This window comes from Cnephaeus nilssonii, assembly GCF_951640355.1.
Source record: "Cnephaeus nilssonii genome assembly, chromosome: 5".
Lineage (NCBI taxonomy): Eukaryota > Metazoa > Chordata > Mammalia > Chiroptera > Vespertilionidae > Cnephaeus > Cnephaeus nilssonii.
In genome coordinates, this window is record NC_137076.1 from 4584253 (window position 1) to 4612146 (window position 27894).

Genomic DNA, 27894 nt, shown 5'->3' on the forward strand with positions numbered 1-27894 from the left:
ATCGCAGCCAAGATGCAGCATGAGCCCTTCATCGGAAAGCCGGCACCATCCCTTCGCTTCTGTCTCCTCCAACAGAAGGCGACCCAGAACCCTTCCGTGTGTCCCTTCCTGCACTGCCTCACCCCCCAGATCACAATGCAGAACCCTAATCTCCCGCTCCTCTCCCGCCAGGAAGCTCTGAGTGGCTGCAGTGTCCGAGCTATATATAGCCGCTGATGTCAGCGGATGCCAGGCTCCTCAGCAAGCGCAGTCCCCGGTGGAGCGGAGCGAGGACCATGCCATCACGGGCTCAGGCGTAGACCGTCGGCCCAGGAGCACCCCGACCCCGCCGCGGCCTTCCCGCACCCCGGGCCGTCCTGCTGGGAAGCACGGGCCGAGGGCAAGGTGAGTGCACGCTTCCTGAGTGAGTTCTCCCTCAGTTGTCACGGGCTCAGGACTGTGATTCACAAATGAGCATTCTTCACCCTAAGGGACAGCTGTCGATGCCAATTTTAAACCGTCCCCACGCAGCATGCCGGCTTGATCTGCGTCCTTGCCTCACTCTGGAGTCTGCGGCCCAGAGGGGCTGGATGCTGGGGAGTGGGCCAGCAGGGACATGGGGACAATGAACATGAGCCGGGAGAGCCGGAGGGGAGGGGCAGCTCTCTCACTGTCCCCGCCGCCTGGGGGTCCTTGTGCAGAGACCAGACCTACCGAGCCCAGCATCCCCTCTGCTCACTGTGACGCTGCCGTCCAGGGCGACAGGCTCTGGCCCCCGCGGGGGAGGCGCAGGCAAGCCTTCAGCCAGAGCGTGGCGGAGGCCTCCTAAGGAACAAAGACGCTCTCTAAAGGACGGCACGCCGCCCCCAGGGCGCGCCTCCGCTGCTTCAACACGTTTGTTTCCACAGGGAACAGGCGATGCTGTCGCACGGCTCAATGGTGAGGCAGAGGGAGCAGCAGGCCTCGGCTATCGTGAAGGAAGTCCACGGACACGGTGCCCTACTCCCCGTGTGGCGTGGACATAGTAAGGGACACGGTGCCCTGAGCCCCGTGTGGTGTGGACATAGTAAGGGACACGGTGCCCTGAGCCCCGTGTGGTGTGGACATAGTAAGGGACACGGTGCCCTGAGCCCCGTGTGGAGTGGACATAGTAAGGGACACGGTGCCCTGAGCCCCGTGTGGAGTGGACATAGTAAGGGACACAGTGCCCTACATCCGTGTGGAGTGGACATATTAAGGGACACGGTGCCCTGAGCCCCGTGTGGCGTGGACATAGTAAGGGACACGGTGCCCTGAGCCCCGTGTGGTGTGGACATAGTAAGGGACACGGTGCCCTGAGCCCCGTGTGGAGTGGACATAGTAAGGGACACGGTGCCCTGAGCCCCGTGTGGCGTGGACATAGCTCAGCACTAAGGGGGACCCCCTGGCGTGTGTACTAGCCTGTGGCCGACCGTCCGCTCGGCGTTCCCGGGGCAGCAGGCGCGGGGGGAGCCTCCTCATCACTCAGCCTTTTGTAGTCATCTTCTCATCTGGAAGCTATTTTCAGACGAACAGCTGCTCGGCAGGAATGAGGCCAGCTGACAGCTGATGTGCGTCCTGTGGGGCCTGCCCGTGAGCAGCGACTAGCGCTCTGCTCTTCCTTCCTCTGGGCCGGCCTCCCCTTTGTCTCAATGTTCATCCCCACCGCAAACCTTGATCTACTCTCCCTTCGGGCCCACAAATCATTCAAAACAGGCTCTATGGTCCCTTCTTTAACAAACAACAGAGGATGGAAGTGGGAATTCATAGTCATTGCCACTCTCTTTAACCCTGAGACCCGTCATCATCTTGGGTAACTAACTTAGCGAGAACTTTGCATTGGAAATCTTTTATTCGCGACTCCTGGGAAAAGACGAAGCTCTTGTCATCTCAGCGCCCATGATGCAAACCATTCTCAAGAGAAGTGAGGGGCGAGGTGCCGACGCACTCTCTCTTGTCCCTTACGTTCTAGCAGGGGACTCGGGAGGCCAGGCTCCTCCCCTGCACTCTGATTGCTGTAAAGAAATCCGGCTTTGCATGGGCGAAGGTGGCATCGAGGTTACGGAGAGGAAGCAGAGCGCCAGGTCCCTTCAGGGCTGATCGGAGCTATCCCCGACAGACCTGTGGTTTCTGCCGGAGGCGCCTGGTTCCGGCTGGGACAGGAGCCTAACCTTCCCCCCAAGGACCCTGCGGCCCGGCCTGAGGTCTGGGGGCGGGGCAGGGAGCAGTGCGATCACTCGCCTTCCCTGAGGGCGCGGCGGGGACCAGGGGAGCCGGTGTCCCATGCTCCCGATGCTCCTGATGCTCCGGACAGCACCAGCGCCAGCGCAGGCAGGAGCAGGTGCTGTGGCTGACCCTGTCCTGGTTCCGGAGAGACGAAGTCGGCACACGGACCAGCTCCGTGCCCATGCTCCGCGATGTCGAACCAGCTCGGGGGAAAGTGAGGAGGATTCGGACTCAGTTTCCAGAACTGAAACAGACCCAGAGTCCCCAGATCCACATGCCGGCCTCCTTCGGTGTACTTCCTGCTGCAGGGAGTCTACGCAACATGGTTTTCACCGCTTTCCTGATCAATGCGGCCAAAGTCAGACGGCCACTCCAGTTTGAGACGAAATTGTTCACCTTAAAACTAGACCTGAGCCACGTGATCATTTTCTCATTCATCATGATCGTATGTCAGTGGACCCATTTCATGAATCCCAGTTTAAATCATATGTGGGCCTACTCTGTCAGTCCAGACACAGAGCTACAAGGATGAGAATAGCTTATCTTTATAGCATAACTTCGGTGTTTATAAAAGATTTAAAAAGTACAATTCTATCTCAAGGGGGGAAACCCCAACACTACTGTCTCAGCCCCAGGCGATGGGGGTCACCCGGAGCCCCCCTTCGGGTCACGGGGAGTCCCACCCCGTAGTGGGGTCACAGGTTCTGCCCTGGTCCCGGCGCCCGGGGGCCAGCTGGCAGGGACCGCCACGTCGCCCTGAGTCCCGCACACAGAGCAGCTCTGTGCGTAGGAGCCGCTTCAGCCGCCCCTCTGGCTCCCTCGGGTGTCTCCCGGGGACAGCTGTCTGCACGCAGCTTGGTCTCTGGGACCTGGAGGTCAGGGGGTGTCATTGTTTAAGGAAGTGGCATGGAGGCCCCGACGGCAGAGGACCCGTTCTGGGCGCGATCCTCCAGACTTCCCACACCGCACAGCAGCCCGGAGCCGGTGACTTAAGACAAAGCACGCGACTGTTTCCTACCAATTACAAGGCTGACCCAGCCACAGGACTGGCCGGCCTTCATAAAAACGGAGAGGAGAAGGCCCTCGAAGCCCTCCTCCCTGTGCCTCGGGCTCTCTGTAGTAGGAACGTCACGTATTTTTTCTATCCGTTTTCAACAATCACTGAGCCACAGGAGAATGGAAGGCGATCACGGGGCCGCTCCACGAGCCCCTTCTAAGCATGAGGTGGAGGTTCGGCCCAGTTCTTGTTGTGGGGGAGACCTAGCAGGTGCGCCTTTGAGATCAAGCAGTGGGAAAAGATGAAAATAAAAAAACAAGAGTTTTACATCTGAGCCTTCACCCTCCTGAAGGAGAAATAACCTCAAAGAACTACTGAGGAGTTCTCTCCACATAGACCCACCACGAGAAACCGACAGACCTGAGTGAGTGCCGCTGCTAACCGCACCCCAGTTGTCTCCTTGTGGGTCCGCTGTGCTTGGGGTCAAACTGCGTCCGGACGCGAAGTCACCGCACGCCCAGCGGATAACTAACAAGGAGTGTCCCGGCCCAGGTACCGCTGTGTCGGGTCGCCGCCAGCATCAGCAGCAGTGAGCCCACGGAGCAGCCACCTCGTTAGGTTGAGATACAGTGAGTCCCTGTTTGCACAGAAGTATCAGAGCCACGTTGCTACCATCCAAGTGCGGCTCTCAGACCCACAGCACCGCAAAGGGCCTCCCAGTGTGGGCACACGAGTTAGCTGTGGCCTGTTCTGCAGCGATCGCCACCTTCCCCTGTCAGCACCTCAGCTGGGACTTGAAGACTGAGGACAGAGGGGGGGAAGGGGGACCAGAGGTTGCTGACAGAGAGACATGGGGGGATGGGATGGATGGAGAGGCGCAGAGCAGCCTGGCTGTTGTCCGGAAGTAGCAGGGACTGGAAGTAGAACAGCCACGGGAGGTGGGGGCCCGTGTCCCTGATCGTAGGCACAGACATTGCCGACAGTTTAGGAGCTTCAGAAGCAGGAGGACCCCACCTCTGAGGCTGTTCTGCCGCCTCCAGTTCCCTCACCTGGGCTCTTCGAGGGCTTGTTGGTGTGTTTTTGCTCTTGGTAGGGTTTTTGATTTTGTTTTTCTCCCCTCGCAACCTGTGAGCCGCTTTCCCAGCACACGGGAGAGGACTGGGCAGACTGCTGTGATTCCAGGAAAAGGGCTTAGTTCGTGCAAGCGGGGGGGCCCAGGTCCACGTGGGGTGCTGCGGCCAATAGGGTCCCAGGAGCCCGGGGGTCCAGACCACACATTAGAGTCCTCGTCCGAAAATGAGGAGGCTGGCGTGCTGACACGTTGAATTCTCGGTCCCTGTCGCTGTTCACGGAGCCGTGTGACGCAGCAAACATCGTGTTTGGAATTTCTCCACCAATAACCAAGGCGATGCCAATATTCACACGGACTGCGGGGCTCTCTGAAACGCACGGAGCACAGCATCTTGAATTTCAGAGGGAAGATTATGTGAAGACCCTTTTCCTTTCCTGTCTAAGCAGATTTTACACTGTAGTTGATCAGGTCATCATTATTAAAACAAGGACAGCAGGAAGGCCTTCAAGACCACAGATCAGAAAGTCCGGGGCAGAAAAATAACTTAATGCCTGAGTGTACAAGTCTGTTCGTTTTCTTTGGTTTAAAGTTTCTCATAACCCCCCAAGAAAGATGTTTTATTTTGAAAAGCAGTGTAGTTTCTGGCAAGTGTTTAATTGAAGCCAAACTCTTCCTTCACCGGTGTCTTCGATGCCCATGCTATTAACAGCAGCTCTAAATGATTCTGTTTGTGGAATGCAATCTATGTCATTTAATACGTTGGTAACCTCATTTCTTCAATGTTTATAGATTTACACAGCCATTAAGAGATAATATTTTTATTAACATTTTTGAGAACTTTAAAGTCTTAGAACTCAAATCAAGGCAAAGAGATATAAAATAGGAAAATCAAAAAAGTTCCATGTGTATTTCAATATCAACTTTTTAGTATAGATAAAATTATTAGTAAACTTTTAATCAATTGTAGGCACTATGCACAATCACACTCTTCACTATTATCTTTTACTAGAGGCCCGGTGCATGAAATTTGTGCACTGGGGCATGTGTCCCTCAGCCCAGCCTGCACCCTCTCCAATCTGGAATCCCTCTCACAATCCAGGACTGCTGGCTCCCAACTGCTTGCCTGCCTGCTTTCCTGATTGCCCCTAACCGCTTCTGCCTGCCAGCCTGATCAGCCTGATTGATGCCTAACTGCTCCCCTGCCAGCCTGATTGCCCCTAACTGCCCTCCCCTGCAGGCCTGGTCCCCCCCAACTGCCCTCCCCTGCAGGCCTGGTCCCCCCCAACTGCCCTCCCCTGCAGGCTTGATTGCCCCCAACTGCCCTCCCTTGCAGGCCTGGTCCCTCCAAACTGCCCTCCCCTGTTGGCCTGATTGCCCCCAACTGCCCTCCCTTGCAGGCCTGGTCCCTCCCAAATGCCTTCCCCTGCTGGCCATCTTGTGGCAGCCATCTTGTGCCCACTTGGGGGCAGCCATCTTTGACCACATGGGGGGCAGCCATGTTGTGTGTTGGAGTGACAGTCAATTTGCATATTACTCTCTTATTAGATAGGCTAGAGGCCTGGTGCATGGGTGGGGGCTGGCTGGTTTGCCCTGAAGGGTGTCCCGGATCAGGTTGGGGGTTCCCTTGGGGCGTGGGGCGGCCTGGGCAAGGGGTCTGTGGTGGTTTGCAGGCCGGCCACATCCCCCGGCGACCCAAGCAGAGGCCCTGGTACCTGGGATTTATTTACCTTCTATAATTGAAACTTTTAACCTTGAGCGGAGGCCAGGGCCGGCCAGGAAACTTGGCTTCCTCCATCGCCGGGGGCAACCCAAGCCTCCTGCTCTCTCCAGCTCCGTGGCTGCTGCCATTTTTGTTGGGATTTATTTATCTTCTATAATTGAAACTGTAGCCTTGAGCAGCCAGAGCAGGCGGGAAGCTTGGCTTCCTCCATTGCCTAGGAAACCCAAGCCTCCTGCTCACTCCATGGCCGCAGCCATCTTGGTTGGGTTAATTTGCATGCTCACTCTTGATTGGCTGGTGGGCGTGGCTGGTGGGAGTAGCAGAGGTACGGTCAATTTGCATGTTTCTCTTTTATTAGTGTAGATATGACACACTGTACTATGCAACAATGTATATTTCCTGGGGTCATATGCAATCCACATGGGCCACCCGCAGGCAGTCCTGTCGGGGGCAGAGAAAGCCTCGTGGCCTCAGCCAGGCTCCTCAGTGAGTCCCGGGCCCACCTGCAGCTGGGCATTCCGGTGGCTCCCCTCAGAGGGGTGCCTGCTCCACCAGAAGTGCAGCTGCCAGGCATCATGGGAAACATCTGTAAAAAGATACTTTTTCTCTTACTCCCATTATTTGTAAGTGGGTACCTTTACAAAGTATGAGTAGAATTCACTTACCTATCTTAAATTTGTCACTTTGGCAGGATCACAATTTCAAATTTAAAACACAGCAGTTCTTGGGCACACATAAGTCGCTGTTCACTTAATTTCAGACTATTAATCTATGAAACTAATATGAGAGAAAAAAAAGAATGTTTCCTTTTGGAGGAATGTAAGCCCAGTGTCCACTCAGAAGACTACACATTGAAGTAGGGTTTGAAAGAGGAACTGACCACATTTCCAATGATGACTCATAGTCTCCCAATAAAATGTGATTTTCCTTTTGGTTCCCAGTGTTCAGAGCAGCGTGGCTCCACAGTATGAAGTTTTTATGTAAGATTTTAAATCTTAATTTAACTACAAGAAGATAGTACATTTGAAGACATTATGAGAAAGAGTATTGGTAACAATTATTTAATATTTCTAGTAGATTAAAAATTGTGGATTTTTTGGTGGAAATTAATTTGATTATGGTCAAGACCCTAAAGGTGTATGTTGATATCTATCCGTTCATAATTACATAGTTATTCAAAGATAGTCCCTGATTTGCTTGAAAGAATAGTAAACTATAATAGATGAAGTCCCCTCAAATGATTAAAGAATAAACAGAGAATTCTGCATCAGTGTCAATGACATCAGTAGGAAAGTACGCCCAGCAATATTATTTTCATTGGATGACCTAATGCCACAAAGACAACCTTCTAATCCATCGGGTCAAGGATGTGTATCCTGAATACGTTGTGTCATTTATCAGGCATCCAGCTCACACAGGCGGCTAAGACCCTGCAGGGGTTTGCAGCAAAGGGCAGGGAACAGCTGAAGTGGACGCCCTGTGTCCAGCTGGCAGCCTTCTTCACGCTGAGCGTTTAGGCAGCGAGAGTCCATACATTAGACTCTCCACTCGCAGGTGGTCTGGGCCCTGCCGGACACATCAGAGATTTAAGTGTTGGAAGGGAAGGGAGGGGAAGAAAACCTTGGAGAACCTACTTTATGTCTTTTGTTGTTTGTTTATGCAAAATATGTTGACTTATGTCTGTGTTTAGGAGTATGCTAGTAACTATTTAACTACTGGTTCTTTTTTGGGGGGGCGGGGGGGGGATGCCTTGGTTTGCAGAGTTTGCTAATTTCTGAGGTATAAGTACTCCCTCCGTGGCCAATTTCAGTACCACCAGGGTCACTGCAGGCCGACTTGAGAGAGATGTGCAGTAACAGGACCTTGTACAGTTTCCACCGAACAGATCCAGCAGAGAAATACCGTCAAGGGCACACCAACAGCAAAAAGGAGTATAAGAGAAAGTGATGAAAGGGATCCTTTTGAGTCTTTATAGCTTTGTTTTTAATTTCTCTAGTGATTAACTTTATGTAACTTAATTGTAACAATGGCTGTGTTCATGGAGTTTCTCTGCTGGCTCGCGCGTTCCTGAGAGCTGACCCGTGTGTGGCTCCGGTGAGTGTGCCTTCGCCCACTGGCTCCTTTCACGCAGCCGCACACATCAGTCATCCGTGTCTTTTCGTGGCTGGATGGCTCTCCATTGAACTTTTATTTTGAGATAACTATAGTTTCACATGCAAACGCGAGAAATAATTCAGAGCTACCCCCTGGACCTTGCCCCAGCCTCCCCCAATGATAACACCTGTGCCCACACCATGCGACGCCACAGCCAGAACCTGACCCTGAGGTGGTCAAGACTCCTGATGGTCACTACTCCGCTCGCTCACTCGCCGTGTGTGTGTGTGTGTGTGTGTGTGTGTGTGTGTGTGTGTATTTTTTCTTTTCTTTTTCTCCCCTTCCCTCCCCTCCCCGCCCCTCCCCTTCCCTCCCCTTTCTTTTTCAAGACTGCAGTGTGAATGGGATCTTGCAGCATAGACCTCTGGGGCTGGCCTCAGAGTGGGCGAAGGTGCACTCCGTGTAGCTCTCTGGCGATATGCCCAGGTGTTGCATGTCCCAATAGCTTGTCCCTTTTTATTGCTGCCTGTCATGGTATGGATGGGCTAATGTTTTTAACCATTTACCTATTGAAGTACATCTAGGTTCTTTCTGTTTGTTTGTTTGTTTGTTTGTTTGTTTTTAAGAGTAAAGCTGGTGTGAACATTTGTATACAGGTTTTTGTGTAAACGTGAGTTTCATTTCACTGGGGTAAATGCCCCGAAATGCTGGTAGCTCTGTGTTGGGTTTTAAGCAGAACCCACTCCGTACTTTCCAAAGTGGCTGTGCCATTATCCGTCCCAGCAGCGGAGGGCGAGGGATGGTTTCCCGGGCCTCCCGGCAGGAGGTGCGGCACGTCCCCACTCCAGCCCTCGGAGGCCTGTGCGGGGACATCTCCCCGCGGTTTTAACTGTAACGTGAACAATGCCTTTGACGGGCTTTTCATGTGCCGATGGCACCTGCCTGTCTCTTCCGGGGAGATGTCTCCTTTCTCTTGCCCACGCTCTCGATGCTCTAATTGGATGGTTTGCCTTTGTACTGGTGAGTTTGGAGAGTTCTTTGTTTTATTCTAGCCTACTGTCCAATCCAAAGGCAACATATGTGTTTTGCAAACATTGTTTCCTACATTATAGCTTGTTTTCTTTTTCATCCTTTAACAGAATCCTCCTCAGAATAAAAGTCTATAATTTTGATAAAGTCCCACTTCTCAGCTTTTCCTTCGGTGGACGGTGCTTTGGTGTCAACTCTAACAGCACTTGGCCCGCCCTGGAGCCCAGAGGCACGGCCGTGTGGTTTCTCTAATGCAGGCTGCACAGTCGGTGGTGGATTGGAGGGATTGGTGTCTGAATATTGAACGGTCTCACATCTGAGGCACAAACCCCACGGGCTCGTGTAGAATTGTGCCCACACCATGTGGCATTCTACTCGCGAATACTTTGTGAAGCACCTCTGCTTCCACTGGCGGGAGGGACATTGGTCTGTGGCCTTCTGTGTGTTCTCCTTGTTGGGTTTGGGTGTCAGGCTTGTGTTAGCTTAACAATGAATTGGGAAGTGTTCCCTCGCCTTCCACTTTCAGACATAGTTCTCCAGTGAAGCCTTTTAGCTCTGAAGGCCTTGGGGCTGGGGCCTTGGGGCTGGGTACCTCAGGGCTGGGGCCTCGGGGCTGGATACCTCAGGGCTGGGTGCCTCAGGGCTGGGGCCTCGGGGCTGGATACCTCGGGGCTGGGTGCCTCAGGGCTGGGTGCCTCAGGGCTGGGTACCTCACGACTGGAGACCTCAGGGCTGGGTACCTCAGGGCTGGGTACCTCACGACTGGAGACCTCAGGGCTGGGTACCTCAGGGCTGGGTACCTCACGACTGGAGACCTCAGGGCTGGGTACCTCAGGGCTGGGTACCTCAGGGCTGGGTGCCTCAGGGCTGGGTACCTCAGGGCTGGGACCTCAGGGCTGGGTACCTCAGGGCTGGGTACCTCAGGGCTGGGTACCTCAGGGCTGGGGCCTTGGGGCTGGGTACCTCAGGGCTGGGTACCTCAGGGCTGGGTACCTCAGGGCTGGGTACCTCAGGGCTGGGGCCTTGGGGCTGGGTACCTCAGGGCTGGGTGCCTCAGGGCTGGGTGCCTCAGGGCTGGGTACCTCAGGGCTGGGGCCTTGGGGCTGGATACCTCAGGGCTGGGTACCTCAGGGCTGGGTACCTCAGGGCTGGGTACCTCGGGGCTGGGGCCTTGGGGCTGGGTACCTCAGGGCTGGGTGCCTCAGGGCTGGGTGCCTCAGGGCTGGGTGCCTCAGGGCTGGGTACCTCAGGGCTGGGGCCTTGGGGCTGGGTGCCTCAGGGCTGGGTACCTCAGGGCTGGGGCCTTGGGGCTGGGTACCTCAGGGCTGGGTGCCTCAGGGCTGGGTACCTCAGGGCTGGGTGCCTCAGGGCTGGGTACCTCGGGGCTGGGTACCTCAGGGCTGGGGCCTTGGGGCTGGGTACCTCAGGGCTGGGTGCCTCAGGGCTGGGTGCCTCAGGGCTGGGTACCTCAGGGCTGGGGCCTTGGGGCTGGGTGCCTCAGGGCTGGGTACCTCAGGGCTGGGTGCCTCAGGGCTGGGGCCTCGGGGCTGGGTACCTCAGGGCTGGGTGCCTCAGGGCTGGGGCCTCGGGGCTGGGTACCTCAGGGCTGGGTGCCTCAGGGCTGGGGCCTCGGGGCTGGGTGCCTCAGGGCTGGGGCCTTGGGGCTGGGTACCTCAGGGCTGGGTACCTCAGGGCTGGGTACCTCAGGGCTGGGTGCCTCAGGGCTGGGCGCAGAGTGAACAGTGTTTGGACAGAGACAGGGAAACGGGGTGGCATGGTGGAAGGGTTGCACTCCAGCAGGAGGGACAGCTCAGACTGATCCCCAGAACAGTGGGGAGCACACGGAGCTCTTCAGGAGGACTCCGAGCAGCGCTGCCGGAACACTAAGTGCGGAGAGACGGCATTCTACCACTAGCAATGACAGCGCACATCCACCCCTCTCTCCGTGCCAAGTGCCACGCGAAAGACTTCGTCTGCAGCACTGCATTCAGTCCTCCTCTCACCCCACGTGGTGGGTCTGCTGAGCCCCCTTTAGAGATAGGGCATGAGGGTTAGGGAGTTCAGTGCCGTATCTATGACTGGTGGTTGGCACGGAGTGAAGCCAAGGTCGCCGGGCGGGCTGAGGGGAGCCTGCATCCAGGCCCCAGGCCCGCAGATGGCGGCGACAATGACGGGGTTTAGGAAGGCACCTGAAATGCATGTGGGTATCGTTTTCCAGACGCGGGCGGCATGGACCTGGGCAAGAAGGTGAGCGTGCCGCGGGACATCATGCTGGAGGAGCTGTCCCACCTGGCCAACCGCGGCGCCCGGCTCTTCAAGATGCGTCAGCGACGCTCTGACAAGTACACGTTCGAAAACTTCCAGTACGAATCGAGAGCGCAGATAAACGTACGTATCCTTGATCGTGGGGCGTGTACACAAATGGGCGCCGTTTCTCCACGCGTGCGGATTACCAGGTTCCCAACAAGCGTTCTCCGTATGTTCTTCCTCTGACCTGCTGAGACCTTTTCTCCATGACGGCGAGTAGTCCTGGGGGTGACAGGGAAATGCAGTGTGTGGCTGAGTGTCTCACAGGGACATGGTGAGCCTGTGGACGTGGCACTGAAGCCAGCCGGTCCTGCCAGGAGCGGGGGAGGGTGGCGGTCTTATCTGGCTGGTCGGTGAGGGTGGGACACTCCCGGGCACACAGCGCTCCGCAGAGCAGGGGGAGGAGCCGGGAGCTGCAGACACACGGGGTCCCCAAGCACTGACTGTGTGTGGTGTAGGGAGGGCTGTGCCTCTTAACCACAGAGCCAGCGATGGCAAAACTCCTTGGACAAAAGCTTTCCTAAATTAGAAGCTAGTAAACAGTAAAGTAAGACCCGAAGCAGGGAGGCATGGAACAGACTGACACACCTCGATGTGGGATTGGGGGGACCAGAAGAGATAAACCAAAGAACTTAAATACTTACTAGAGGCCCAGTGCACAAAGTTGGGGCAGATTGGGGCTGGGCCTGTGGGGAGGAGGAGATGGTGGAAGATTGGCCGGCCGGCCGGCCCGCCCTGATAGGCTGATCAGGGCTGTCCAGCTGGGGGAAGGGGCCGAGGGTGATTGGCTGGTGGGCCCCACCTCCAATTGGGGTGGGGGGTACTGATCAGAACCAGTGGCCTGGGAGAGGGGCCATGGGTGTTTGGCCGGCCCTGCCCCTAATCCGGTGGGGGTGCCCATCTGGGGTGGGGCTGAGCAGGGGGAGGGGCTGCAGGAGATTGGCCGGCCCCACCGGTCAATTGGGGTGGTGGGGGCCCATAGGGGGCGGGGCTGGCTGGGGGGAGGGGCTATGGGAGGTTAGCCAGCTGGCCCCACCCTCTATTGATGGTTGGGGCTGGCCAGGGGGAGGGGCTGTGGGTCGATCATGGTGGTGAGGGCCCATCAGGGGCATGGCCGGCTGGGGGGAGGGGCTGCAGGCCTATCATGGTGGGCGGGCTGATCGGGGCCGGGGCTGGCCGGGGGAAGGGGAGGGGGTATTTGACTGGCAGGCCCCGCTCTTGATTGGGTGGGAGAGTCCGATCAGGGGCAGGCCGGCAGGGGGTAGGGGCTGTAAGGTTGGCCGACCAGCCCCACCCCCTGATCAGGCCAGTTTGCTGGCCACAGTGGGCGTCATAGCGACCAGTCATTACGGTCATTATGGCCATTACGGTTGCTGGCTTTTTATATATATAGATGTGCATAGCCATGGACACGGGCCATAGGGTGGGGAAGACGTGGGGGGGTGGGTAGGGGTTGAGAGGAAGAGGGAAAAGGGGGGAGGAAATGGAAGGTATTTATAATACTATCAACAACAAAAAATATATTTTAAAATGAAAAACAAATAACACTAGTAAACAAACATACTCCCTGGTGCTCAATGCCATTTGCTCAAATATTATCATTTTAAAAATAGAAAATGTAGGTGCAGTTTGGGCTTCCTCTACTGCTCAGAACCGGCCAAGGGGAGCCACACAAACCTCCTCTGACACGAACAGCAACCACGGGAGACGCGCATCCTCCACAAGAGCTGCAGACCTGGGGCTGGTACACAGCCAGTCTCCATGCTCTGGCTCCGCCCCGCACACAGAAAGGCAGATAGGGCGACGGCGAAGGAGAGGGGCCTCCCAGGGAAACACAGCAGGAGCGTGGGTCGTGGCGATTACATTACCTTCGATAAATCGCTGCAAAGGGTATTCAGCAAAATACCCTTTGTCGCCATGTCACAGTTAAAACTACCTGTGCCTTTAGTAACGAGGCACTTTAGCCCCTTGCATCTTAAACAATGTTGGGGAGGGGAACGTGCACCGTTAACAGTAATTCTGAAGTAACACCAAGCTAAATATGCTGGGATTCTGAATATGTGTTCATTTGCTCAAAAAATAACTTTTACTATGTATTTGGCACACATTATAGAACACCTCAGGTGAGGCCCTTAATTTATGGCCTTTCATTATGATAAATATTTGGATTTTAGGACAAAATAGTCTTTTATCCTCATATTTCTATAAAGGTAAATAAGTATTAAAATGTAAAACAGTACTTTACTACATCACCTTATAAATAAATATAAACAAGCATTAAAATATTTTCTGCTTATGTCATACCAAAAAAAAGTCAAAACTGGTCTTCATTTGATATGCTCGTTACCGAATTTTTCTTTCTAAATTTAAAAGATAATTTGACTTTATACTCTTCTTATATTGACTGGCCTTTTTAAAAACACACATATTTCCCATATGTAAGTAAACATGCTTTATTATAGAGAGAAGGTCTAGCCATACTTCTGAGGACATAACCAATTACAATTCTATTTTCTTTGTTAAAATGCAAATTGGCTATTTTTAAAGTGCTTTATTATTGCCATAGAATAAATCCTGCGTTATAATAATAAACAAAATTCACCTAAAACTTAAAAGAAAAACATCTTTTAAGCATTTTATTTTCTAGAAATTCCAAATTCTTCCTTCTAAAAATTTATTCAACTTAAAGGACAATTTCTTTTTGTTACACATGACTATTGTTCAAATATCAGATTAAATTTCAAGACAAGACATATTAAAGAATCGAACTAAATCCCAACTATAAATAGAATAGCAATGTGACAATGACTAAGCCCAGTGTTTGACCAGGATGCTCTGTGTTAGATTAGTAAAGACTTAAGAACTAATCATATTCACCTCATAGGGAGGTGGTGCCTATAAATGAAATGACTGATACAAAGCCCTGACACAGCACCTGGCACAGTGAGGCTCAGAAAACGGTGATGAGGTGGACTGTCATCATAAGACAGACCTTGGAGTGACTTCAGTCAAAGCTCAACCAAGACCATGCAAAGCTCAGCCAATGACCATGTCAGCTATGATGCCCCATGAAACAATGAAGCACCATTGTAGCTAAACCCTAACTGTGTGGAGGAGGCCAGCACAGGTGACATTTCCTGTTGGCCTGCCTGATATTTTTGAGTTTTCAGCCGAGTTTGCTTTTGACCAATACAGCACAACCTGGCCATGCAGAATGGGAAACTGGACGGAAGCCTATCAGAAGGGGGGTCACAGCAAGCCCCGTTCACTCCTCCCAACACCCCGGATCCCAGGAGCCCCCCGAATCCAGAAAACATTGCACCAGGTAACTCGGCGCCTTACAGATAAAACAATAGTCGCTGTGCATTTAAATGTGTGGCTCAGGTCACGTGGACCCTCCCTTAGTAAATGGTATCAGCGTGGGACTGCTGGTCTCATTATGGTCAAAATGGGCAAAGGCAGGTTTACATGTGTGAGTACACGAAACACAGAGTTTATCCTTGTATTCTTATTTATTAATTACTAGAGGCCCAATGCACGAAAATTTGTGCAAGAGTAGGCCTTCCTTCCCCCAGCTGCCAGGACCGGCTTCCCTCTGGCACCCAGGACCCAGGCTTCCCTCCTCCGGCTGCCTGCAGGCACCCGGGACCTGGGCTGGCTTCCCTCTGGCCCCGGCTTCATCAGGAAGGACGTCCGGAATGACGTCCGGAAGACGTCTGGTCTAATTAGCCTATTACCCTTTTATTATTATAGATTGTATTTTCCATACGAACAACTGTAGACCTATTTTTATAGACTCACCCCACATCTGTGTGTGGGTAAGTCTGAGGTCAATGTAAGACGGAGACCTAAGGAGTCCTGCAAAGCACTGACATGGCCTCCTGTCTTTCAGATGGCTCGCTGATTTGCTGGCAACCACCGGTTACGTTAAAATTTAAGTCATTTGTAATTATATTGACGTTCTTTTTGTATAAAACTATATAGCCTGTGGAGTGCTATGATATACATTTGTCTTCCTTAATTTCACAATAACTCCATGACATTTTTACTACAATCTGCACTTTAGAAATTAAGAAACGGAGGTTGCGAATGGCTATGTGTCAATAGTGACTGATGAAGAATTACATCCGGGTCTGGTTCCAGATTTACAGTCACGGGGTCATTATGTCCAAGGGTGAAGACAAACTGGGGAAAACACACAGAAATTAAGCACTTGTGTTGAGTAGTGGGATTTTAAGAAAGTATAAAATTTTAAAATGTCTGGTCTCCGCATGCCTGACCTCTGATCAGCTGTAGGAAGAACAGGAAATAAGACGTGGGGCAATGACAATGGAGGGCTGACTCCTACACAAAGGACAGGCAGGAGAGGCGAGTCTGTCCCCAGTGGCCACAGAGAGGTCATCTCACGCCCAGGCTTCTGCAGGGCCTGGCGGGTGAGGATGGCGAGGGGGGGGGGGGGGGGCAGGAGCACAGGGAAGGGGAGGCGGCGTGGGGACCAGCTTCAGGCAGAGCCCGGGTCTGGAGCACAGACGTGAGGACCGTGCCAGGAGGTGAGGCTGCACAGGGGGGTGGGGACAGGTGTGCCATGCTGAGTGGCTGAGATTTTTGTCCTGGGAAGTGAGTGACATGGTCAAGTTTTCCGGTCGTAGGTCACCAGGGCAGCAGTGTGGAGGGTGCCCGGGAGGCGTGGGGAGCCAAGGGTGAGCGTGAAGGCTGCTGGGAAAGGCCAGGCAGCAGAGGGGCAGGGCCTGACCAGGGCAGGCGAGAGGGAAATACAGAGGACGGAGGGCGTTTTCTAGGGCACAGTTTCCCCATGTTCTCTCTGCAGATCCCTGCGTGAGATGCGTAAGCCACCCCGAGGGTGACTGCAGCCAGGTATCTGCAGGGAAAAGCCCTCGACATTTGGGTCCCTACCGACGTTTGAATTGGTGCCGAGGTGATTCGGAAACGGTCTGCGAGCCGCTGTATTAGAAAGCCTTCAGGAGCGCAGCTGGCAACACTCGGACCCGCGGGACCGAGGCGGCTGGGGAGCCTGCTGTCCTGGGCATCTGAGGGTAGAGGGATGCCGTGTGCTCAGAGAGGTTCTTTTGACCCCTTCCCACACGGAAAAGCAGCAGGGTGAGTTAGAAAGGCCCGGGGTCCCGGCGGGCCGGGAAGTTTGCCAGGGAGCAGTCGCTCGGACCAAGGCAGGGGTGCTGGAACGGAAGGGCCCGGAGACCAACATCACAACTTGGAGTCACCGATGGGTAGGAGCCCGATAGAGCCAGCCAGGAGAAGAATGTTCTGGCAGAACGGTTGGTAGGAATGGAGCGCTCCGAGGGACACCAGTAGTTGCGTGGCGAGCCGGGAAAGACGCCCACAGAAAGGGGCTCCTCGGCGGCTGGGAGCATCAGAGGAGGATGCAACTACTGCAGCGAAGGGCCACCCCGCGGTGGCCGATCCGCGTAAAGAGAGGGCAGGCAGCTTGACGAGGAGATGGCGGTGTTAGCGACGGGAAAGAGCGTGGGGACCAAAAGCAGGAGGCTGCAGCGGGCGGGCGGTCTGTGTGCGGGGCCCTGGGAGGCCTGTGGAGGTCTGGGTGCAGGGCCTGGGGAGGTCTGGGTGCAGGGCCTGGGTGCAGGGCCTGGGGAGGCCTGGGTGCAGGGCCTGGGGAGGTCTGGGTGCAGGGCCTGGGGAGGTCTGGGTGCAGGGCCTGGGTGCAGGGCCTGGGGAGGCCTGGGTGCAGGGCCTGGGGAGGTCTGGGTGCAGGGCCTGGGGAGGTCTAGGTGCAGGGCCTGGGGAGGTCTGGGTGCAGGGCCTGGGGAGGTCTGGGTGCAGGGCCTGGGGAGGTCTGGGTGCAGGGCCTGGGGAGGTCTAGGTGCAGGGCCTGGGGAGGTCTGGGTGCAGGGCCTGGGGAGGTCTGGGTGCAGGGCCTGGGGAGGTCTGGGTGCAGGGCCTGGGGAGGTCTGGGTGCAGGGCCTGGGGAGGTCTGGGTGCAGGGCCTGGGGAGGTCTGGGTGCAGGGCCTGGGGAGGTCTGGGTGCAGGGCCTGGGGAGGTCTGGGTGCAGGGCCTGGGGAGGTCTGGGTGCAGGGCCTGGGGAGGTCTAGGTGCAGGGCCTGGGGAGGTCTGGGTGCAGGGCCTGGGGAGGTCTGGGTGCAGGGCCTGGGGAGGTCTGGGTGCAGGGTCCAGGGAGGTCTGGGTGCAGGGTCCAGGGAGGTCTGGGTGCAGGGTCCAGGGAGGTCTGGGTGCAGGGCCCAGGGAGGTCTGGGTGCAGGGCCTGGGTGCAGGGCCCAGGAGGTCTGTGTGAGGGCCTGGGGAGGTCTGGGTGCAGGGCCTGGGTTCAGGGCCCAGGAGGTCTGTGTGAGGGCCTGGGGAGGTCTGGGTGCAGGGCCTGGGTGCAGGGCCCAGGAGGTCTGTGTGAGGGCCTGGGGAGGTCTGGGTGCAGGGCCTGGGTTCAGGGCCCAGGAGGTCTGGGTGAGGACCTGGTGGGGAGGAGAGGCCTGCGCGAAGGACACGGCAGGTAGTGTGGTTGTGGACGGAGGGTGCAGGGCTCCGCCATGAGGACTTGGAGCGGGTCACTCAGCGCATGTGTAAGCGGCGTCGTCTATGCGAGCTGCTGCGAGGCTAAATGGCACTCACAGAGGTGGTCTACCTGCGAGAGGAGCGGGCAAGGAGGTGAGACCAGCCGCAGAGAGTCAGGGACAACGTCCACAGGGACGGGGAAGACCAGGCCCACCCACGGGTGCAGACACAGGCCCCCCCCACAGTGAAGGACAAGCCCCTGCATTACCTCCAACACACCGGCCAGGCCCAGGGACATGTCTCCACTGCTGCTTCCCGAAGCCAGGCCACAGCCCACACTCGATGGGTATTTTCAGGTCAATTCACGCACAGTGACAGCGAGAGCCCAGTACCAACGAAGGGCAGGGGCCGGTTTTAAAAACCAAAGGAGTAGTTACGTGGACAAATATGCACTGAGGTGGGGGTCCCTTAGAAACTCCCTTGTCGGGGGCGTAGCCTGTCTACCCGCTGAGACTGCTCACTTCCGAGAAGGCAGGAAAGGGACCTTCTTCATCAGTGACTGCGTGACCGCCGCAGGGCGCAATGTCGGGAGGCGCTCCCCCGCGCAGGCTGTGTTCACTCCTGCTTGCTGTTTCCCGAAGGCTATTCCGGGCCCCTGAAGGAGATCCCTCCGGAAAGATTCAACACCACAGCCGTGCCCCGGTCCTACCAGTCGCCGTGGGAGCAGGCGGTCAGCAGCCACCCAGAGCTCCTCGAGGCGCTGTACCCGAAGCTGCTCACGCCCGAAGGCAAGGCGGAGCTGCCGGATTACCGGAGCTTCAACAGGTAATCCCGTGACTCGGGTGCCCTGGGGCGTGTGCTGCCAGGCTCGGCGCCCTGCAGGGTCTGGAAAATCTGCTAAAAAACCCCAAATTCTAGGTGTGCTGGGAGGAGGGTCCAGGTATTCCAAGCTTCTACTGGGACTCTGAAGGCTCTACCGTTGGAATAAAGGTGAATGAGGGCTATGTCAACACTTGGATTATTACCATAGAAAGAAGGTGTTTGTTGTTGTTGTTTATTGTTGCTTTTTTCAATATATTTGTATTGATTTTGGAGAGAAAGGGAGATGGGAGAGAGAGATAGAAACATCAGAGATGAGAGAGAATCATTGATCGGCTGCCTTCTGCACGCCCCCCTCTGGGGATCCAGCTTGCAACCAGCCCTTGATTTGAGTTGAACCTAGGACGCTTCAGTCCACAGGCCAACGCTTTATCCTCTGAGCCAAACCAGCAAGGGCACCATAGAAAGAAGGTTTTAAAACATATTTTATAAGTTGATATTGTGATGGAAGTCAAAACACCGCCGACCCCTGGGCAGGCGAGGGCTGATTGGCAGGACCCTCGATGCTCCTATAGGGACTCAGGACGGGTGCTGGTGACAAGGTGGTTCACTTTAGAATAAGCTTCTGTGCCTGTCTATGAGGTTTCTGTACTCGCTGTTACATTCAGTGACAGAAATGTTTTTAAAAGTAAATAAATAGATTTCATGGCAGATCGAACATAGCGGACTCACAGTGTGCAAACTGGAGCAGAGGAGACGATGGGTTCCCACTGCAGGGAAAGAGCAGAGGACACACTTGGCAATGAAAGTGCCAGCATACGGGTGTGGTTAAAGGCTCGGGAGGGAAGAGGAGAGAGTAAGGCAGAAGCGATAGCTGAAGAATTCATGGCCCGGAAAATTTCAAAATTGACAAAACACATCCGGCCTCAGATTCAAGAAGTAGTATGCGACCCAGGCAACTACACAAAGGTCAGGGCTGCAAATCAGCGGAAAACCAAAGACAATGGGAACATCTTAAAGCTCGTGGAATCACGCCTTTAAAATTCTGAAATAAATAATGGCCAGCCTGTAAGTCCATGTCCAGTAAAAACACTCTTGAAAGGTAAAAGTTAAAATAAAAACATACATGCATGTTTTCAGACAAAGAAGTTGTTTTAATAAACAAAAGCTATCCTATCTAATAATAGAGTAATATACAAATTAACCATCACTCCGCGACAAAAATGGCGGCTCCCATAGCCACAAGATGGCGGCGCCCAGTCAGCTCAGCTCCGCTGCTGGAGTGTCCAGCCTGTCGGCAGAAGCAGCAAAGCTGGATCCGCCTCCAGAGGGGTTTTTGATCCGCTCCTGGACACGGCAGTCAGAGCCTGGACAGCAGGGCATGGAGGCTTTGGTGGTAGTGGGGAAGCCCCAGGCCCTGCAAACAGAGCCGGGCCGGGACTGCAGGGCATGGAAGCTTCTGCAGCAGTGGGGAAGCCCCAGGCCCTGCAAACAGAGCCGGGCCGGGACAGCAGGGCATGGAGGCTTCGGCGGCAGCGGGGAAGCCCCAGGCCCTGCAAACAGAGCCGGGCCAGGACAGCAGGGCATAGGGGCTTCCTTAGTGTGTCGGTGTCCTCAAAGCCCCCAGGCCTGGCAGACAGAGCACACTGCAGGGCATTGGGGCTTCCTTTGCATGGTGCATGGGGAGGCCGGCAGAAAGCGGAGAGCAGGGCATGGGGGCTTCATCTCCATGGCTGCAGCGAAACCTCCAGGCCCGCAGAGAGCAGAGAACCACGGGCAGTGGGCCTAAGCCATCAGTAGGACATCCCCTGACAGCTCCTGGATTGTAGAGGGTGCTGGTTGGGCTGAGGGACCCCCGTGCACAAATTTCGTGCACCAGGCCTCTAGTAAATATATAAAAGGAAAAATAAAACTGTTCTTATTCACAAATGACATGATTATGTCCCCAGGAAATTCAAAAGGAACTCCAGGTTAGAAATTAGAATTAGTAAATTTAGTAAGATCACAGAATACAAGATCAACATAAAAATTAATGACATTTTTATATGCCAGCAGCAAATAACTAGAAAATAAATAATATTCATCAAGCTTTACCTTAGGATTTATATACTTTTTAAAATGTATCTTATACTTCAATAAATTTTTATTTTAAAAATATCACATAGGCAAAAATAATCTCAATAGTTACGTGGGTCTTTAGAAATTGAATGTGATAAAAGTCATTCCTTTAATTGGTCCAGAACACATTCCAATCATTTAAAAAAGGTTAAAATAATTTCTAGGTACAAATTGGGTTAATATCTTTTGTGTGGTAGGTTATTTAATGGGATTTATTTTATCAAACCACTCAAGGTTATGAAAAAATAATCTGACCAGAAATTTAGTTCCTCACACAACTATTATACATTAAAAGAAAAATTATACAAAGCAGGTTAGGAAACACTGCTTTTATTTTATTTATTTTTGTTGTTGTTAATCCTCACCTGAGGATATTTTTTCATTGATTTTTAAAAAGAATGGAAGGGATGGGGGGGGGGGAGAGAGAGAGAAAAAGAGAGAGAGAGAGAGAGAGAGAGAGAGAGAGAGAGAGACATCAATCGGAGAGAGACACATCTATTGGTTGCTTCCCCCACACACCATGGCCAGGGATTGAGCCTACAACTGAGGTATGTGCTCTTGACCAGAATTAAACCCAGGACCCTTCAGTCTGTAGGCCAACGTTCTATCCATTGAGGCAACCCAGCTAGGGCCTATTAAAAAGAAGATGTAGTAAGAAGTACATTTTTTCTTTCTTTTTCTTAAATAATTCAATATTATTATATTGACTTTATTCTAATACATGGTTTTTGTTTTTTTCATTTTTGCTAAAACAAATGAGAGCTAGAGAAACAAAGAGGGGGGGGTGGGGCGTTTGCAAATATACCCAGAGTCCTTTGCGAAGAGTAACATAATATTATTTTGTGGCCCCACTTTATTATACATAATCACTAGCTATTGCCAGTGATGTGTGGAAGGTGAGATGCAGTCCTGTAGTATTCAGCAGGGATAGGACCAATGAGAAATGCTCCCAAGTCTAAGCATGACTTCAAAATAGCCCACAGTAAGCACAACTTTGCATTCTTGCACTCATTTTGAATATACTACTTAAATATTATGCTACTAGAGGCCCGGTGCATGAAATCTGTACATCGTTAGGGTCCCTAGGCCTAGCTGGTGATCAGGGCTGATCAGGGCCGATCAGGGCCTTCCAGTCCAGCGGCCATCCAGGGCCTTCCTTCCCTGGCTGCTGGTTGCTGGCCAGGGCCTTCCTTCCTTCCGCACCGCCCCCTGGTGGTCAGTGGAAGTCATAGTGAGTGATAGAACTCCTGGTCTCCTGGTCGAACTCCTGCGGAGACACTTTGCATATTAGCCTTTTATATATATACTAGAGGCCTGGTGCACGAAATTCGTGCATGGAGGGGGGTTGTCCCTCAGCCCAGCCTGTACCCTCTCCAATTTGGGACCCCTCAAGGGATGTCCGACTGCCCGTTTAGGCCCGATCCGGGCAGTCGGACATCCCTCTCACAATCCAGGACTGCTGGCTCCCAACTGCTTGCCTGCCTGCCTTCCTGATTGCCCCTAACCGCTTCTGCCTGCCAGCCTGATCACCCCCTAACCACTCTGCTGCAAGTCTGTTTGCTCCCAACTTCCCTCCTCTGCCGGCCTGGTTACCCCTAACTGCCCTCTCCTGCAGGGTTGATCACCTCCAACTGCCCTCCCTTGCAGGCCTGGTCCTTCTCAACTGCCCTCCCTTGCAGGCCGGGTGCCTCCCAACTGCCCTCTCCTGCTGGCCATCTTGTGGTGGCCATCTTGTGTCCACATGGGGGCAGGATCTTTGACCACATGGGAGCAGCTATATTGTGTGTTGCAGTGATGATCAATCTGCATATTTCTCTTTTATTAGATAGGATAGAGGCCTGGTACAGGGGTGGGGGCCAGCTGGTTTGCCCTGAAGGGTGTCCCTGATCAGGGTGGGGTTCCCTTGGGGCGTGGGGCGGCCTGAGCGAGGGGCCTATGGTAGTTTGCAGGCCAGCCACGCCCCCTGGCAACGCAAGCGGAGGCCCTGGTATCTGGAATTTATTTTCCTTCTACAATTGAAACTTTGTAGCCTGGAGCGTAGCCAAGCCTGGGGCTCCCTCTGAGGCCCAAGGCCCGCAGCCATTTGTGTTGGGGTTATAATTGAAACTTTATTGCCTTAAGCAGGTGGGCCCGGCCAGGGTGTGCAGAAAGCTTTGCTTCCCCTGTTGCTGGCGGCAACCCTGGCCTGCTCTCTCAAGCTCCATTCTGCCGCCATTCTGTTTGAATTTGTTTACCTTCTATAATTGAAACTTTGTAGCTTGAGTGGAGGCTTAGGCCTGCAACGGCTGGCAGAAAGCTTGGCTTCCTCTGTTACCTAGGAAACCTTGTTCTCTGTGGCTGTAGCCATCTTGGTTTGGGTTAATTTGCATACTTGCTCTGATTGGATGGTGGGCGTGGCTTATGGGTGTGGCTTGTGGGTGTGTTGGAGGTATGGTCAATTTGCATATTTGTCTATTATTAGATAGGATAGATAGATAGATAGATATAGATATAGATATAGATATAGATATAGATATAGATATTTAAATAACATTATATTACACCCATGCAAGATGTGAGGAAAGTTGAACTAGAAGGTTTCCAGCTCTGCTTCAAAAAGCTGTGCAATGATGCCATTTAACCCTCCTTGTATTAATTTCCTCATCTGTAAAAAACGTCTATGATTGCCGTATCTGGTTTGGCTCAGTGGATAGAGTGTTGGCCTGCAGACTGAAGAGTTCCGGGTTTGATTCCAGCCAAGGGCACATGCCTGGGTTGCGGGCTCGATCCCCAATAGGGGGTGTGCAGAAGGCAGTTGATCAATGATTCGCTCTCATCATTGATGTTTCTATCTCTTTCTCCCTCTCCTTTCCTCTCTGAAATCAGTAAAAATACATTTAAAAAAAAAATGTCTATGATTGCCTGGCCAGCATGGCTCAGTGGTTGAGCGTCAACCTATGAACCAGGAGGTGATGATTTGATTCCTGGTCAGGGCATATGCCCTGGTTGTGGGTTCGATCCCCAGTGTGGGGCAGGTAGGAGGCAGTCGATCAGTGATTCTCTCTCATCATTGATGTTTCTATCTCTCTTTCCCTCTCCCTTCCTCTCTGAAGTCAATAAAAATATTTTTAAATGTCTATGATTATATGACTAAGTACCTTTAAATATATCACATACATTAGGTATTTAGTTGAATAACTTATTTTAATTTCTATACAATCATTTTACAAGATTCTTTACCTTACAGAATAATCAGCCATCATTAGGGTTATAATTCCAGCACTATTACTTAGTACAAATGTAATCCCATTACTGATCAAGGTAAATAAGAAAGCATCTATTAACTGTGAATCTGAGTGAAACTAGCTCCTTACTCCATAGATGACCAAGTGTAAAATCACATTATATCAGATCTATGTTTGAAGAAATGTGGGAATTATAGGGACGCAGGGTTATCCCTGGTAGACTAGTCCAAATCTTTTAGTGGAAAATTTTGCTTCATTATCTTTGACTAAAACTTAAAACTATTTCCAGAGACCTTAAATATCCTACAAGTAGTCTTTGAATGCTTACCATCTCTGTGAATGGACTGTTTTACTTTGTGTGCCTAGAGCAATAAAAATTCAAGCAAACAGGATACAGCCTCAATGGTGCCAAAGAAAAGAAAAGGCTGCCTTTCAAACAGCAAGCTTCCACTGGGTCAGAGGTAGGAGGTGGAAGACCAGGGATGGAGCGGAAGGGAATGTTTTCATTTACAAGAGAAGAAAAGGACCCACAAAGTGGGAGGGAAAAACAACACAGAACTGGACAAAAAGGGAAAAAGTAACACACTCACTACCAAATCCAAATACTGGAGTTCAGTGGCTGAGGACCATTTCTTCTTTTATTTAATGCAGAAAAAAAATGAGTAAAATTTATATCTGGAATTCATAAACATAAGATTGACCAGATTCAGCCTAAATCTAGAAATGAAGTCCAGCATCTTGTATCCAGTGGAAACCATATATTCTTTTTAAAAAATATATATTTTATTGATTTTTTACAGAGAGGAAGGGAGAGGAATAGAGAGTTAGAAACATTGATGAGAGAAACATTGATGAGCTGCCTCCTGCACACCCCCTACTGGGGATGTGCCCTCAACCAAGGTACATGCCCTTGACCAGAATCAAACCTGGGACCCTTGAGTCCGCAGGCCGACACTCTATCCACTGAGCCAAACTGATTAGGGCGGAAACCATATATTCTTAAACTCCCAGGATGGATGTGTATAAGTTTGGCTGTCGTCACAAAAATCAAACTCAGATGCCAGTGAAAAAGGAGAGAGGTTTATTTAAGTGCCGGTTACCTGAGGAGATGGGGAACTCTTGTCCAAAGCCCATCTGAACATTGCAGTGCAGGCAGAGGCTTTTATAAGGAGGGAGAGGGAAAGCAGGACAAAGAAATCAAGTTTTCTACATGCAGATCAGCACAGTCCACTCTGATAAAGACCTTGAAACTGGTCAAGTGATGGCCTGGTGTTTGTCATCCTGGTTCTACCTTATCCTGGTTTTACAGTTGAAGGTCAGCAATTCTCCTAGAGCTATGACGACTAAAGGTCAGAGTCTGTATCTTCTGAAGTTAGTTCCTATGATTCTTACACAAACATGCTGTTTATCTATAAGCTACATATTAGTCAGTCAGCATTTGCAGAAACTATGTCAAAAGAACGGTGGGTGGGTCACAGTCCGGTTACATGTGCAGTCCCTGCAGTGGTGTGGCCCCGGCTAGAAGGACCATGCTGGCCATGAGGCTTTGCTGTCTCTGTTTTGATCGTCTTAATGTTGTAGTTGTTAATCCTCACCCGAGGATATTTTTCCATTGATTTTTTTTTCTTTTTAGAGAGAGTGGAAAGCAGGGAGGGAGGGGGAGAGAGAAAGAGAACATTGATGTGAGAGATCTACCTGTTGCCTACTACACCCCCCCCCCCCCCGACAGGGGCTGGGAACAAACCTGCAACCTAGGTACATACCCTTGACTGGAACTCGAACCCAAGACCCTTTGGTCTGCAGGCCGATGCTCTAACCACTGAGCAATGCCAGGCAGGGTGATAGTCTTAACAATTATTAAGAAGGGCCCCCCGTTTTTATTTTGTATGGGGCCCTACAAATTTCATAACTGGTCCTGATGCTAGGCTCTGAACTTTACAAGTGTTTCCTTTTACCCTAAGCAACTCTGTATTCAGGATATTCTCCCCTTAAGTTAACGATCATATTCCATGATGTGTTGGTCTTTCCCTCACGTCTCACTCTACACTGCTCTGAGAACTCAATGACGTTAATAATAATACAGCCTTTTCATCTGCGAATTCCTCACACACAGCAGGGCAGATATCTTAAGCAATCACTTCTTTGTTGTATGAATAAATGAAGAGTCAACAAATGAACAAACTATTTCTATACAATGGTACATTTCTAAAATGATAAAATACTGTCTTGCACACCTTAGACACCCAAGAATAACAGGTTTTACTTATGCACAGAATGAAATTTGAGTGTTAAAGACTCTTCAATTCGTTAAATCACATGACCAAATGTGGGGCGTGACCAGATAGCGGCATCAGTAATGTGACAGGAACATGGCTGGACATCAGTCAGACACAGCCCAGTGGGTGGATGTTCCTACACGCACTGCACTTGGAAGTGACCTCAGGAGGCCCAGCACGCCTCACGCAGCACCTCCTGAGGGTGTGGCACAGGCAGTGACTGGAAAAGCAGGCCTCCAGGGCCTGGGTTGACATCCCGGTTCTACAACTTCATAGGTGGGGGCTTTGAGCAAGTCATGTGCTGGAGTGTGCCTCCATGTCACCCAAGACATAGGCATGTTCACAGAACCAGCTCCTAAGGTTGTTGTGAGGATGTCAGGAGACAATCTCGTCAAGCCTTGGCACTGGGCATGGTGCGGGACTGGTTAGATGCAGACTCTCAGGACACGCCCTGGTGTGTCTCAGTTAGCATCTGCACTCCAACAAGGGCCCACGGTGAGCAGCACTTCAAACAGTGGCCGGTGCATGGCACCCCGTCCTGCCTTCATCGTTCTTTATCCTTCTGAGTTTGCATGATCGGAGAGCACCTGCCTGATGATCCAGTTCCTGGTTAAATGCTAGGAGTAATGCCGACCTAGGTCCCTCTCATGAGCCCTGGATGACGGACATGGACCATCAGTGCTGCAGGGACTGGCTAAGGAGCATGGGCTGGGGTAGTTGCTGGGAAGTTAGAACTCACAGGCCGCAGGACGCCGCAGATGGAGTGGAGATAGGGAGGGAACATCTTATGCAGGGAAATGTGAGCAAAGACCCAAAGGCAAGAAGTGATCATGCCGATCTCCAGGTGCAGGGAATAGATTCGTTTAGTCCAAAACTAAGAGTACATACAACAGGACTTGACACAAGTCCGCGGTCCCTGAATGGAAATGCTTGTCTCAGAGGTCAAAAACTGAAAGGCATACTAAGAATACAGCAGAACACGCCCATAAAATTATGAATTGAGTTGTTTTTCTATGTTCCAGTAGATACATTTGGAAATTGATTTATTCTTTTTCTTTTCATTCCCCACAGAGTTGCCACCCCATTTGGAGGTTTTGAAAAAGCATCAAAAATGGTGAAATTCAAGGTCCCAGATTTTGAGCTACTACTTCTAACAGATTCCAGGTTCATGGCCTTTGCCAACCCTCTTTCTGGCAGACGGTCCTTCAACAGGACTCCTAAGGGGTGGATATCTGAGAACATCCCTATAGTGATCACCACCGAGGCCCCAGAGGGCCCCGCCGTCCCAGAGTCGGAAGACCTCTGAGCAGACAGCCGCGAGGCCTCAGGAACCTCTGCACACTAATGTCGCTTCTGTTATTCCACTTGCTGGCAAAGCCACTCACACTCTTCAGCAGCAGCAATAACTCAGTCGTAACTTAGCAATGTTCCTTTTATGGCATTTAACTTCAACCTCGGAGCAAATACTAATAAACAACTCATAATCTTGTTTTAAACTTTTAGCTCACTTGTG

The 27894-nt window shown here is 52.3% G+C and overlaps 1 protein-coding gene across 2 annotated transcripts; it reads left to right on the plus strand.

The window, feature by feature from the left end:
* The first annotated feature begins 247 nt into the window (after positions 1–247).
* On the plus strand, positions 248–27829 carry MYOZ2 (myozenin 2). Of its 2 annotated transcripts, XM_079770322.1 has the most exons (6): positions 258–384; positions 888–1003; positions 11354–11523; positions 14638–14767; positions 18586–18769; positions 27453–27829. In XM_079770322.1, the coding sequence occupies exons 2-6, from the start codon at positions 898–900 to the stop codon at positions 27685–27687; spliced, it is 825 nt and encodes a 274-aa protein (XP_079626448.1). In that variant the 5' UTR covers positions 258–384; positions 888–897; the 3' UTR covers positions 27688–27829. The 2 variants fall into 2 exon arrangements, with proteins under 2 accessions (XP_079626449.1, XP_079626448.1); XM_079770323.1 differs by lacking the exon at positions 888–1003 and having other exon boundaries at positions 248–384.
* The last annotated feature ends 65 nt before the right edge of the window (positions 27830–27894 follow it).